The sequence below is a fragment of the Gossypium hirsutum genome, chromosome D11 (genome assembly GCF_007990345.1).
Source record: "Gossypium hirsutum isolate 1008001.06 chromosome D11, Gossypium_hirsutum_v2.1, whole genome shotgun sequence".
Classification (NCBI taxonomy): domain Eukaryota; kingdom Viridiplantae; phylum Streptophyta; class Magnoliopsida; order Malvales; family Malvaceae; genus Gossypium; species Gossypium hirsutum.
This window is the reverse complement of record NC_053447.1, coordinates 67,933,251-67,945,807: the sequence shown is the minus strand read 5'-3', so window position 1 is coordinate 67,945,807 and position 12,557 is coordinate 67,933,251. Positions and strand designations below refer to the sequence as shown.

General features: G+C 32.6%; 2 protein-coding genes across 2 annotated transcripts; both read left to right on the top strand.

Annotated features, from left to right (window-relative positions):
- The first annotated feature begins 6,383 nt into the window (after positions 1–6,383).
- LOC121223276 (TMV resistance protein N) lies at positions 6,384–9,424 on the top strand. Its single transcript, XM_041104427.1, has 3 exons — positions 6,384–6,871; positions 7,135–8,236; positions 9,332–9,424. The coding sequence occupies exons 1-3, from the start codon at positions 6,384–6,386 to the stop codon at positions 9,422–9,424; spliced, it is 1,683 nt and encodes a 560-aa protein (XP_040960361.1).
- Positions 9,425–9,659: 235 nt separating this feature from the next.
- LOC107935697 (disease resistance protein RUN1-like) lies at positions 9,660–11,858 on the top strand. The gene is made up of 2 exons (XM_016868317.2): positions 9,660–10,793; positions 10,891–11,858. Exons 1-2 carry the CDS (start codon positions 9,702–9,704, stop codon positions 11,602–11,604), a joined length of 1,806 nt encoding a protein of 601 aa, XP_016723806.2. The 5' UTR covers positions 9,660–9,701; the 3' UTR covers positions 11,605–11,858.
- Positions 11,859–12,557: the final 699 nt, after the last annotated feature.

Here is a 12,557-nt window from a genome sequence, read left to right as displayed (position 1 = left end):
TGATTAAAAAATAATGGTTCAAATTTACCTTTATTTTAAAAAACAAACTCACAAAACGTTTCACATATACCAAACAAATTGGATTGGAGTTGCTTTCTGCTGCATTTTCGTCAATGATGGTGGTTCCGATGAAAGGGTTATCGGTAGTACAACTTATATCGATTATAGAAATTCCCGGCAATCTAGTCATAATGGATCTGTTTTTCAAGTTAAATCCTCGAACGGTCGATCCCAGTTTCATTGGTTTAGGTGGGGACTAGGAGCATCCCATAACGAACAGCCACCTTTTTCTTCGTTATTTCTCTCGTGAATTACAATATGCATGGACAATGGATTGCTCTGATCATGAATGCGATCAGCTTGAGATGTCTTTCAAAGGCGCAGATGGTTTTCCTTCTTTTAAGGTGAAGAAGTGTGGTGTTAGAATAATGTATGAGAAAGATTTGCAGTGCCATACCACTCAATCTTCTCTAAACTTTGAACACATCCATCATCACTCTACTGACAAGGATGGATCCGCAGGTAGCACTTCTCCTGTAAAACGAAAACGTAATATCCACGAGGACACAGAGGACCTAAACAGATGAAAACAAAATTCAATTTTATAATGGGTCGTTCAGAGAAGAAGCAGTAATTGTGGTAAACTACTTGACTAGCCTTTTCAAGATATTTTCTCCTATTTAATTAAGTTTCTCTTTTTCCCTGTTTTTGTTTAATTGTACAAATAGATTCTTATTTACCATAATTAAGTATTCTTTATATCCGCAACATTGATTGATGTGATGGACTATTCGTGTCCATAATACGAACATGAAAGTTCAATACTTGGATACCATTCGGAAGTAAAATAAAATCCTAAACATAATTTCAACTTTGCAGCTTTGAATGGGATTTTCAAACCTTTGATTGAGATGCAAAAAATCATGTCCATAGAGTTCGGGAATGTGCAAAAAGATTGTCCTCTCAGCAATCAACATTTACGAAAGAGAAAAGAATGGTGGGAATCTGTTTTTTACAAAAACATGGAAAGGAAGACAGGAACAGTGATATGTCCGAATGGATAAAAAAGTAAAAATATCCCATTTTCACAAAACAATTATTTAGTATTTAATAACACTGCCTTCCAACTCCACCATTGCTTCATTTCAACCTCGTGTATTTAAACTCTAAATATAGTAAAATTATTATTTTTATCTCATCTTTTGTAATTTTCATTCTTTGGCCATTATAATAAAATTATTTTTGCCTATAGTTTTTTTATCCTCTTCAGAGTGTTTTTTCACGTTAAATTTGTATGTTCAATTTCTGAATTTCTTCCGTTATTTTTACTTGTTCGTTACTTAATCAAGTCGATCCCCAACCAAAAATAATCACAAGCATTACATATTTTGGGAATTAATTTAAATTTTTACAGTAATGGAGACAAAAATCCTTAAAATTTCAAAAAGTTAAAAAAGTTTAATATATATAATTATGTGTAGACAAGTTAATTTTTGAGTTGTTTATTTAATTTGATAGATAAATTTTAATGGGGACTATTGATATAATTATAAGTTTAAATTTTTTTAAAAACAAAAATTAATTTTTGAGTTGGCACATGCAACAAGCAAAATAAAGAGCACAACCAAGATGATTGTGTAGTTTGAAAGTACTCGTCCTACATCTGTCAGGCCTTACCCAAAGAGATGAATCAACCATAAACTTCACAATACAATAAAATTATTCAAGCATAACTTGGTGCAACCTCACCATTGTACAATTAAGTAAACTCTCTCCCAACTCACTTTAATTACGGTAAGTGAAAATCAACAGTCAATAAAGGTTCATCACTATGAACACATGAGCTCCTTTAAATCCATGTATCACCCATGATAATAACAGAAGACATGAACTTTTATTCAATGTGAAAATAATTATATGTATTCATTTCTTTAAATGTGTACAATTGAATCAAAATTAAATTTCATGTATATATATGAACCACAATTTAAATTTCAGATGGATAATTGCACCAAGTCAAAATTCATGTATCAAATTGCACATTGAACCAAAGTCCATACATAAATTTGACATTTATCCCTAATAATAAACAAATCAAAACCTTTGACCCTTTCCTAATAAATATATGTATATTTAAAAGAAAAATAAATAAATGTAACGAATCACTAATTTTAATAAAATTTTTTAGATAATTCAGTGACTTAAATAAAAAATTAAAATAATTTAATGATCATTTAATAACTTTTTAAAATTTAATAACCAAAATATAAACTTATTAATAATTTAGTGATTTCTAATGTAATTTATCCCAATAAAACATCTCCCTGTAACAACTTATAAAACCCCACAAATATTAAAATAAAGTTTGATTCATAATCATAGTAATAAACAAATTAAAAGCATGAACCCCGTCACCAAAAATAAATAAATATTTGAAAAGAAAAGGTGGGGCAAGCTGTATCATTTAGTGAATATGGTGAAAGTTCTGCACAACTTTTTCTTTCTTTTATTCATTTCGCCATCCAAATTTGAAAATTCTGCACTAACTTTTCTTTCTTTCTTTAATCGTTGCACTATAATAATGACCATATAAATTTATAAATAAAAACCATCCCTCAAGCCTTGTCTAATTTATAATTAAATACCATCCATAAATCCATTTGACATTAACTTTAAAGCCGAACTTCTATGAAAAATAAAATTAAAGGTGATATTAAGCAGTGATGGCTCCTCTGTTGTGCAGCGGGGTTATGGGATATAGCTGGCGCGTAACGATTTTACTTTTAATGGGAAAATTGTTCCGGTTGAAAGATTCTCTTTCTTACCTAGCTTAGAGCACTTTTTTGGGTGAAAGCCTTGTCAGGTGTTGAAATCCAAGAGGGTAATTGGTGAAATTTGCTTTTACACTGCATCTCAATCTCTGTCAAATAGCAACCTTTGAGGCTATTTTGTCTGTGAATTCACCCAACATTACCACTATAACTCATGATCCTTACAACATGACAAATAATCTTCCAATTAAACTCTAATTAGTTTAAATTATTTTATTATTATTTGACATACGAATTTAATTAATAAATAGTCTTTTTTACAATATTAGAAAATACACCCATTAGAGATTAGAACTCACAACACTTTTGGAGAATTTTGGTTTATATTTTGAGTGTTCTTTATTTTCGGGATTTAAGTTTTATCTTCTTCTTTTATACTCTTCGTTCTTTTGCCATTATAGTAAAATTATTTTTACCTATGGTTTTTTATCCTCTTTTATACTCATAACACCCACGTTAAATTTGTGTATTTAATTTCTCAAAATTTTCACTATTTTTACTTGTTCGTTGCTTAATCAGGTCAATTCTCAACCAAAAATAATCTTAACCAGCCCAAATAGATCTATCTTTCGAGATAGAAGTTTTTCACGTGTCGATGTAAGTAATAGGTTGTTTGGTAAACTTTTTAAGCAGCCCATAACGAAGGATAATTATTAAAGACATACTCTAATGATTATTGTCAAAATCCTATCTACTCTATAATTATTACTTAGTGGGTGGGTGAGTGACATCTTTAAAAGACTAATTGACTCTACGGGTAATGTATGTATTAACACTTTTGTTTTCAACCATAATCAAAGTTTTATTTATATAGTTGCATCGAATCAAAATTCATATATTTCAAAGGACTCAAAAATTATTGTATTCAAATTTTTCTCATCTTCCAATCTAAAAAAATCACATATTCCAGTTAAATTTAAAAAATTGGTTAGTTTAGATTATTTTATTATTATTTGACCTACGAATTTAACCTATAAATAGGTTCTTTTAAGACCTTAGAAAATACACCCATTAAAGATTAAAACTTATAACACTTTTGGAGAACTTTGTGTTCACGTTTTGAGTGTTCTTTGTTTTCAGGTTTTTAAGGTTTTGGTTTTCATTTCCATCTTTTGTACTCTTCGTTCTTTTGCTATTATAGTAAAATTATCTTTGCCCGTTGTTATCTATCCTCTTCGAAGGGGTTTTTCCATGTTAAATTTGTGTGTTCAATTTTTGAATTTATTTTGCTGTTTTTACTTGTTCGTTGCTTAATCGGGTTGATCCACAACAAATGGTATAAGAGCTAGTTGGATTTTCGTAGATCAGCTCGTTTAGAGATGATAACAACAAGGTTTAACATTGAGAATTTTGATGGTGTCAAAAATTTCAATATGTGGCAAGTTCGAATAATGACAATTTTAGTTCAGATCGGCATGAAAAAAGGTTGTTACCGGAAAAAAGCTCAAGAATCTAGATCATTCAGAATGGGAAGAGCTTGATGAAAAGGCCTTGTCTGCGATCCAATTGTGCCTCGCGAATAGGGTATTGCAGAAGGCATTGATGGGAAATACTTCATCTTCCTTGTAGAAAATGTTAGAAACTATTTATATGACTAAATCTTTGGATAACCGTTTGATATTGAAACAAAATCTATTTACGTTTCGCATGAACAAATGTGAGCTTCTTAGAGATCACATTAGTCAATTCATTACTCGTTTAAATGATTTAAATAACATTGAGGTTCAGATCGATGATGAGGATCAGATTATGCTATTTTTGTGCTCTTTACTCCCTTTATACAAGTCTTTCAGGGAAACCATGATTTATGGGAGAGATAGTCTCTCATTTGAGGATGTGAAGGGTCATTTGTTGAGAAAAGATAAACTCGACAATGAGTTTGGTTTGGATAGCAAGGAAAATAGGCAAGCTTCTATTTTGGTAACATCAAAGAAGAGAGACAAAAGATGTCGCTATTGTAAGAAGTTAAGTCACGTCAAAGCAGATTGTTATAAACTGCGAATTAAAAGGGTTATTGAGAGCAATGGGGAAGGTGTAGCTCGTGTTAATTTGGGCGACAAAAGTGGTGATGATTTTTATTAGTGTTAACAAGCGATAGTTCTGAGCTTATGTCCGAGTGAATCCTAGATTCGGGATGTTCTTTCCACATGTGTCCCAACAGAGAATGGTTCTCCACATACAGTTCGGTTGTAGGTGGTGCTAAGCGTATGGGAAACGATTCATCTGGTAAGGTAATTTGTATTGGTACTATAAAATTAGGATGCACGGTAGGACGATTAGGACACTCTCAGATGTCAGGTATGTACCTGATTTACGAAAGAATCTCATCTCCTTAAGTAATTTAGACTCGAAAAGTTACAGAATCAATATCGAGTCTAGCGACATTAAGGTGTCTCGTGGGGCTCTCGTTTTGTTAAAAGGTAAAAAGACCAGTAGTCTTTATTTTTTTGAAGGTTCTACAGTGATTAGTGAAATTAGACGTTCCTCATCTATTACAGAGTCAAAGTTAACTTGTTTGGAGCGGAGATTCTCTTTTAGATGTCGGTTTTGAAAAGTTAGAGCATTGTGTTTGTGAAAATCAGACTCGGGTTAGTTTTGATTTGACAGTGCACAAGTTGAAGTCTAGAAGCGTTCCAGCTTTTAAACACAAATTCAACTCAATTAATTCCCTGCATAGTTCAAGATAGGCTCCTGGTAAGCTTTGGCGAAGGTGGCGTTGTGGAAATACGAGTCAATGTGGAGATTTGTTGAGTATGACTCATTTTTCAGTCAAATTTAAGAAATAATCTTCCAATTAAACTCTGTTTATATGTTTCAATCAAAATCTGATTAGTCTAGATTATTTTATTATTATTTCACATTCGAATTTAGCCTATAAATGGACTTTTTTACAATATTAGAAAATACACCTATTAGAGATTAGAATTCATAACACTTTTGGAGAATTTTGTGTTTATGTTTTGAGGGTTCTTTGTTTTCAGGGTTTAAATTTTATCTCTATCTTTTGTACTCTTCGTTCTTTTGTCATTATAGTAAAATTATCTCTACCTATAATTTTTTATCCTCTTCGGAGAGTTTTTTCACGTTGTATTCAAATTTTAATTTTTTTTCGCCATTTTTATTTGTTTGTTACTTAATAGGTAGATTCCAACCAAAAATAATCTTAAGCAGCTGAAATGGATCTGTCAAGATAAAAGTTTTCCACGTGTCATGCAAGTAGTTGGTTGTTTGGTAAACTTTTTAACCAGCCCATAACGAAGAATAATTATTAGAGATATATTCTAATGATTATTGTCATAATCTTATCTACCCTATATTTAGTAAATACGTAAAATACAAACCGTCCAACATTTTTAATAGCCTCCACTTTGCCAACGCTCACCTTCTTGGATTCTTCGTGGAAAGAACATCCATCACTCATCTTTGACCCCCTAATTTCCACCCCTATGCTCATATACTTACTTTTTCTAGTTTCTTTGCGAGGATCGGGAGATCTATTTTCTCATTTTGAACACCAGATAGAGGTATCCTTCTCCTTTCATACACATCCTCATGTTGTCGTTACCTTCGACTTCTTCGCCCATTTCTAGAAAGAAATATGATGTTTTCTTGAGTTTTAGAGGTGAAGATACTCGCAAGAACTTCACGGGTCATCTTTATGATGCTCTAAAGAGTAGTGGGATCGTCACCTTCAGGGATGATCCAAAGCTGGAGGCTGGCGAAGACATCGCACCCGAACTCTCCAAAGCAATTCAGCAATCATGGTGCTCGGTAATTATTTTTTCAAAAACCTATGCCTTTTCAGGATGGTGCTTGGAGGAGCTTGCTGAGATTGTTCAACAAAAAAATGCTAACGGACATAAAGTATTTCCAATTTTCTACCATGTGGATCCATCCGATTTAAGAAACCAAAAAGAAAAAGTAGAAGCAGCCTTTGCCAAACATGAAGAGAGGTACAAGGAAGATAAAGGCAAGATCCAAAAGTGGCGAAATGCTTTGACTGAAGTAGCTAAGATCAAAGGATGGCATTTACATAATGGGTAATTCTTTCATTTCTTCTCTATTTCCTAATTTTACTGACTAAAAAATTGTTTTTTTTCCAGATTGCATGTAATTTTTTTATAATTTTGTGTTTAATTAAGAATACTAACGAGAAAGTTGTGTATTTTGATGCCATAATATATCTTACTGTCTTATTCTTGCTTTTTGTTTGCTTCCAACTATATTATATTTCACGATTCATTGAACTAAAAATGACAAAGAGCATTTGAAAGATAGAAACATTTTTTTTATTTCGTTGTAGGAATGAATCAGAGTTTATCGGAGACATTGTTAGGAAGATATCAGCCAAATTATGTGAGACATATCCAATTGTTCATGATGAATTGGTTGGAATTAGCTTACCTTTGAAGGAGTTGTATTCGAAAATAAACATTGGGGAAGATGATGTCCGCATTATAGGAATTTGCGAAATGGGTGGCATCGGTAAAACAACTCTTGCAAGGGTTGTTTACACTCAAATGTCACCTCATTTTGAAGGCAAAAGCTTTCTTGCTGATATTCGAGAAGTTTCAAACAAATGTGGACTTGTTTCTTTACAGAAACAACTTCTTTCTCAAATCTTGCCAAATGAATGCTTCAATTTTTTCAATGTTCATGAAGGGAATGCCATAATTAGCCGCAGGTTGTGCAGTGAAAAGGTTCTTGTTGTTCTTGATGATATTGATAATGTACAGCACTTGAAATGCTTGGTTGGAAGGCGTGATTGGTTTGGTTTAGGGAGTCGAATCATTGTAACAACAAGAGATGAACATTTACTCCGATCTTACGGAGTCGATGATGTGTATAACCCTAAAACATTGAATCCAGACAATGCACTTAGACTTTTCAATTTGAAAGCTTTCCATAGTGATACAGTGCCAAAAGATGATTTCATTGAGCTTTCTGGACACGTTGTATGTTATGCTGGTGGTCTCCCCTTAGCTCTTGAAGTTTTGGGTTCATTTTTGTGCGATAGAGATATAGTTCAATGGAGAAGTGCAATCGAAAGACTTAAAGAAGATTCTAACAAAGAAATTCTTAACACGCTAAGAATTAGCTTTGATGGATTGGAAGAAAAGGAGAAGAATATATTTCTAGATATAGCATGCTTTTTCAGTGGTGAGAAGAGAGATTTTATAACGAAAGTATTGGATGGTTGTGAGTTCTTTCCAGATATTGGAATCGATGTTCTCATTAAGAAATCTTTGATAAAAGTTAGTGATGACAACAAACGTTTGCAGATGCATGCCTTGTTGCAAGAAATGGGAAGAAAAATTGTTGAAGAAAAATGTGTTGATGAACCTGGAAAACGTTGTAGATTGTGGAAAGAAAGAGATGTCCATCATGTCCTAACAAAAAACACGGTAAATCATTGAATAAAAATTATATATAAAATTTTCTTTTTATCAATATATGATGTAAATCTAAAGTTTAGCCTAATTGGTTTACATATTGATCCTTAACTGACATTGAGTGGCTTTAAAATAATTTCCATTTATTAATTATAAATATTAATAATGATTTGTAATATAAGTTTTTAATTTTATTGAATTATTCTCATTCGAAAATATTTTACTTTATTTCTGAAATAAAATTAAGGCTTAGTCCAATTGACTAATATAGCAGTCCATAAAAAAATTGACGTTGAGTAGCCTTCACATAAATGCCTTTTGTTGATGATTACTGTTAATAAGAATTTGTATAAATAAGTATTTAATTTAATTGAATCTCTCTCATCGGAAATGTTTTACTTTATTTAAAATGCTCTATTAACTCTATTTCGACCAAAAGGTTATTTATTCTCTATTCGTGTTTTTTTAGGTTACAGAAATGATTGAAAGCATGATCATTGACAATCAAAGGTAAGAAAACATACATACACATTTATGATGTGTATTATTAATATTTTTATTGGTTTTTTTTGGTAAAAGTATTCAATGAAAATCGATGGAAAAAAAACCATTAATGCTTAATATTTAATGTTATTTTTATGAAATTTATCTAGCAAGGCATAACACTTTCAAAAGAAACACAATCGAGATTATATTTGATGCACTGATAGTGTATCTTTATAAATAAGATTTTAATATGTCATCAAAAATTTCCAAAATAAAACCGATTAATTTCATTTTTAATGATGTGTTATTGTTTCGTTCACTAATAATAAATAAAATTATGCATTATAATTGCACCAATATAAATGAAGATTTTAATTCTAGTATTTAAAACTTAGGTAATTCGAAGTCAAATGGGATATATGTCTAAAATGGGTATGTGTGATTTTTTTAAGAAGTTTTTTTCATATATTTAAAGAGTTCTTGAAATGCTCATATTTGGACACATGTTAGGTATAAGGGATGAAAATCCTTAAAAAATAGTATTGGAGAAAGATAGCTTTTAGGTATTGAATGTTTTTGTATATTTTAATGCTTATTTTTTGTTTGCCCGTGGTTTTGTAGGGAATCAAGCAAGATGCTCAATTTGAGTGCCAATGTCTTCTCGAAGATGAAAAAATTGAGATTGCTGAGAGTGCTTTGCCTCTCAAATTGTAATGATCTCAAATATCTTTCTAATGAGCTACGGTTTTTAGATTGGACAGGATATCCTTTAAAATCACTGCCATCGAGCTTTCAACCGGACAACCTTGTCATACTTCTCTTACCATATAGTCGCATTGAACAACTGTGGAAGGGAAATAGAGTAAGAATTAAATTCATCTAATCCTTATGTTGAATTAAATTTATCTAATCCTTATGTTTTAGCTTATTTTAATATAAACTATTTTTTTTTAATATTATAAACTGTTAAAATTTGAATAAGATAATAATAATGAGGTTTATTATGTTTTCTCTTTTCTGTCTAATCTGTTATTGTTTTGGACAGCCCTTGTATAAGTTGAAAATAATCAGCCTTAAAGGGTCCCAAAACCTGATCAAGACACCAGACTTCACAACAGCCCCATATCTTGAAGTGTTGATTATGCAAGATTGTACCAGATTAGTAGATGTTCATCCATCACTTGGAGTGCTTAAGAGACTGAAACTTTTGAATTTAAGAGATTGCAGAAGTCTTAGGAGACTTCCAACCAAAATTGAAATGGAATCCCTTGAAACTTTAATTCTTTCGGGTTGCTCAAATCTTGCAAGGTTTCCAGAGATTGATGGGAAAATGGAACATCTAAAAACTCTTGATCTTTCTGGTTGTTATAAAGTTGAATATTTGCCAGAGAATTTGCATCAAGCAGAATCTTTGGAAAAGCTTGACTTGAGTGAAACAACCATAAAAGAAGCACCATCCTTCATTTCTCAATTGAAAAATCTTAAAGTTTTGTCTTTTGATGGATGCAAGGGTCCGTATAAGTTGAAAAGAAATCTCCTTTCGCTTTTCAAGGTAAGCCAAACAGGAAGGATGAATTTCATAGCTCCAATGCTACCTTCATTATCCAGTTTGAGGTCATTAACAAAGTTGAAACTAAGGGGCTGCAATCTTGGTGAAGGAGATATTCCTAGTGCTATTTCTTGTGTATCCTCTTTGGCATTTCTTGATCTTAGCGTTAACAATTTCAACAGAATACCGGCATCTCTTACTGGACTCTCCAAGCTTGAAGAACTTAGTTTGTCAAGGTGCGGCCTGCGCAATATGGGTGAAGGAGATATTCCTAGTGACATTTCAGGTCTATCCTCATTGAGAATTCTTGATCTTCATGGTAACAATTTCACCAGCATAGGTGCGTCTCTCGCTCGTCTTTCCAATCTTCAAAGGCTTGGAGTGTGTAATTGCAGTGAGCTTGAATCGTTGCCTGTGCTTCTAGCAAGGAAGACAAGTGATTGGAAACATAATCGGTCTTACTTTATAGCCATTAACAGCTACAGATTGGTTGAGAACATGAGTGCAATAACATTGCTGAAAACACATATTAAGGTTCATTGATCCCTCTTTTTTTTTTCATGGTTTTAGTTACAGAACCACCGATATTTTATTTTGCAAATTCAAGAACGACTGATGTTTTAATTTGCAGGCATTTGAGAATTCAAGAAAAAGACTTGATGTTGTTATGCCTGGAAGTGAAATCCCAGAATGGTTCAGCCAACAGAGAGGCGGCTCTGTAATTGAAATACCTTTGCCTTTCAATATTCAGAATGACAGACAATGGATTGGAGTTGCTGTCTGCTGCATTTTTGGCCATGATGATGGTTCCGAGATAAAGGTTATCGGTGGTCTAGCTTATATCCATTCTACATATTCTGGACAATCTAGTAGTGATGGATCTGTTTTTCAAGTTAAAAATAGTCGAAGGGTCGATTTCAATTCCATTGACTTTGATCGACGACCCATAACGAAGGACCACCTTTTACTTCGTTATTTCTCGCGTGAAGTATTTTATCCATTATCCTTAAAGGGTAATTGTGAAACCAAGAATTTATCGCTTGAGATGTCCTTCCAATCTGCAAAAAGGTATCCTTCTGTTAATGTGAAGAAGTGTGGTGTTAGAATAATGTATGAGAAAGATTTGGAAGATATAAAAGAGGTGCAGTGCCATACCACTCAATCTTCTCCAAACTTTGAACATATCCATCATCACTCTACTGAAAACGATGGATCCGCAGGCAGCACTTCCTTTGTAAAACGAAAACGTGATATCGACGAGGAAACAGAGGAAGAAGGGCCGAAGCCTAAACGGCTGCAAAACATTTTCAATTTTATAACCAGCCGATCAGGGAAGAAGCAATAATTGTGTAAACTACTTCACTAGCCCATTCGTACAAATAGGTTTTTTCTCCTATTTAGTTAAGTTTCTTTGTGATTGTTTGATGGTACAAATAGATTCATTATATTCGGAACATTGATTGATGTGATGGTGATAACACTCTAGAATAACGTATTTTTACGTATTAATTATGTATTTATTCTGAGTATGATCCTGCTAATTTGAGCTATTTATGATCTTTTATCTCATAGGGACTAAATTTGAGGCAAAAGTGAAATTAAGGGCCAAAAGCGTGAATTTAGAGATAAAATGGGCCAATGTGCGACACAAGGAAAAGTTGGTGCCAAAAGTGCAAGCATGGAGGACACAAGGGTTGAAATGCAAAAAGAAGAGATTTTATTTTATTAAACTCTATTTTAATTATATTAGGATAATTAATATTGAGATAATTATTAAGGATTATTTTTAGGATTTTATTTTATCTTTATTTATCTTCAATTAAATGTATTTATCTTTTAGGAATTTAAGTAGAATTAGAATATCTCTCCTAGCACTATAAATAGGGGGTGAAGTGACTCAAAAGGGGATCTCATCTTTTTCTTTTTCTGTAAACACTCTCTCCCCAAAAGTCTAGGCTTTTGTTCTTTTCATATTTTCTTTAAATAAAATCTTTATTTTATTTTATTTATTTTCTTTTCTACCACAACCATGAGCCACTAAACCCATCTAGCCGAAGGTTGTCAAAAATCCCCAAAAAGGTTCTTGAGGCTTAGAATCCGTACTTAGCCTTCTCGCTGAGTATTCATCGTTTCTCCGCACTACGAGGCTGACGCTTCCGTCCAAGTCCCTTAAGAAGTAAGCTTTTCAACATATGCAAAGGCGGCCACTTTGTATGTTTTGGGAAGGTTGCACAGTCGGTTCGTTAGCTTACTGCGTCAGAGGTTGGCGAGCCCAAGAGACAAAATGGCGTGGGATTA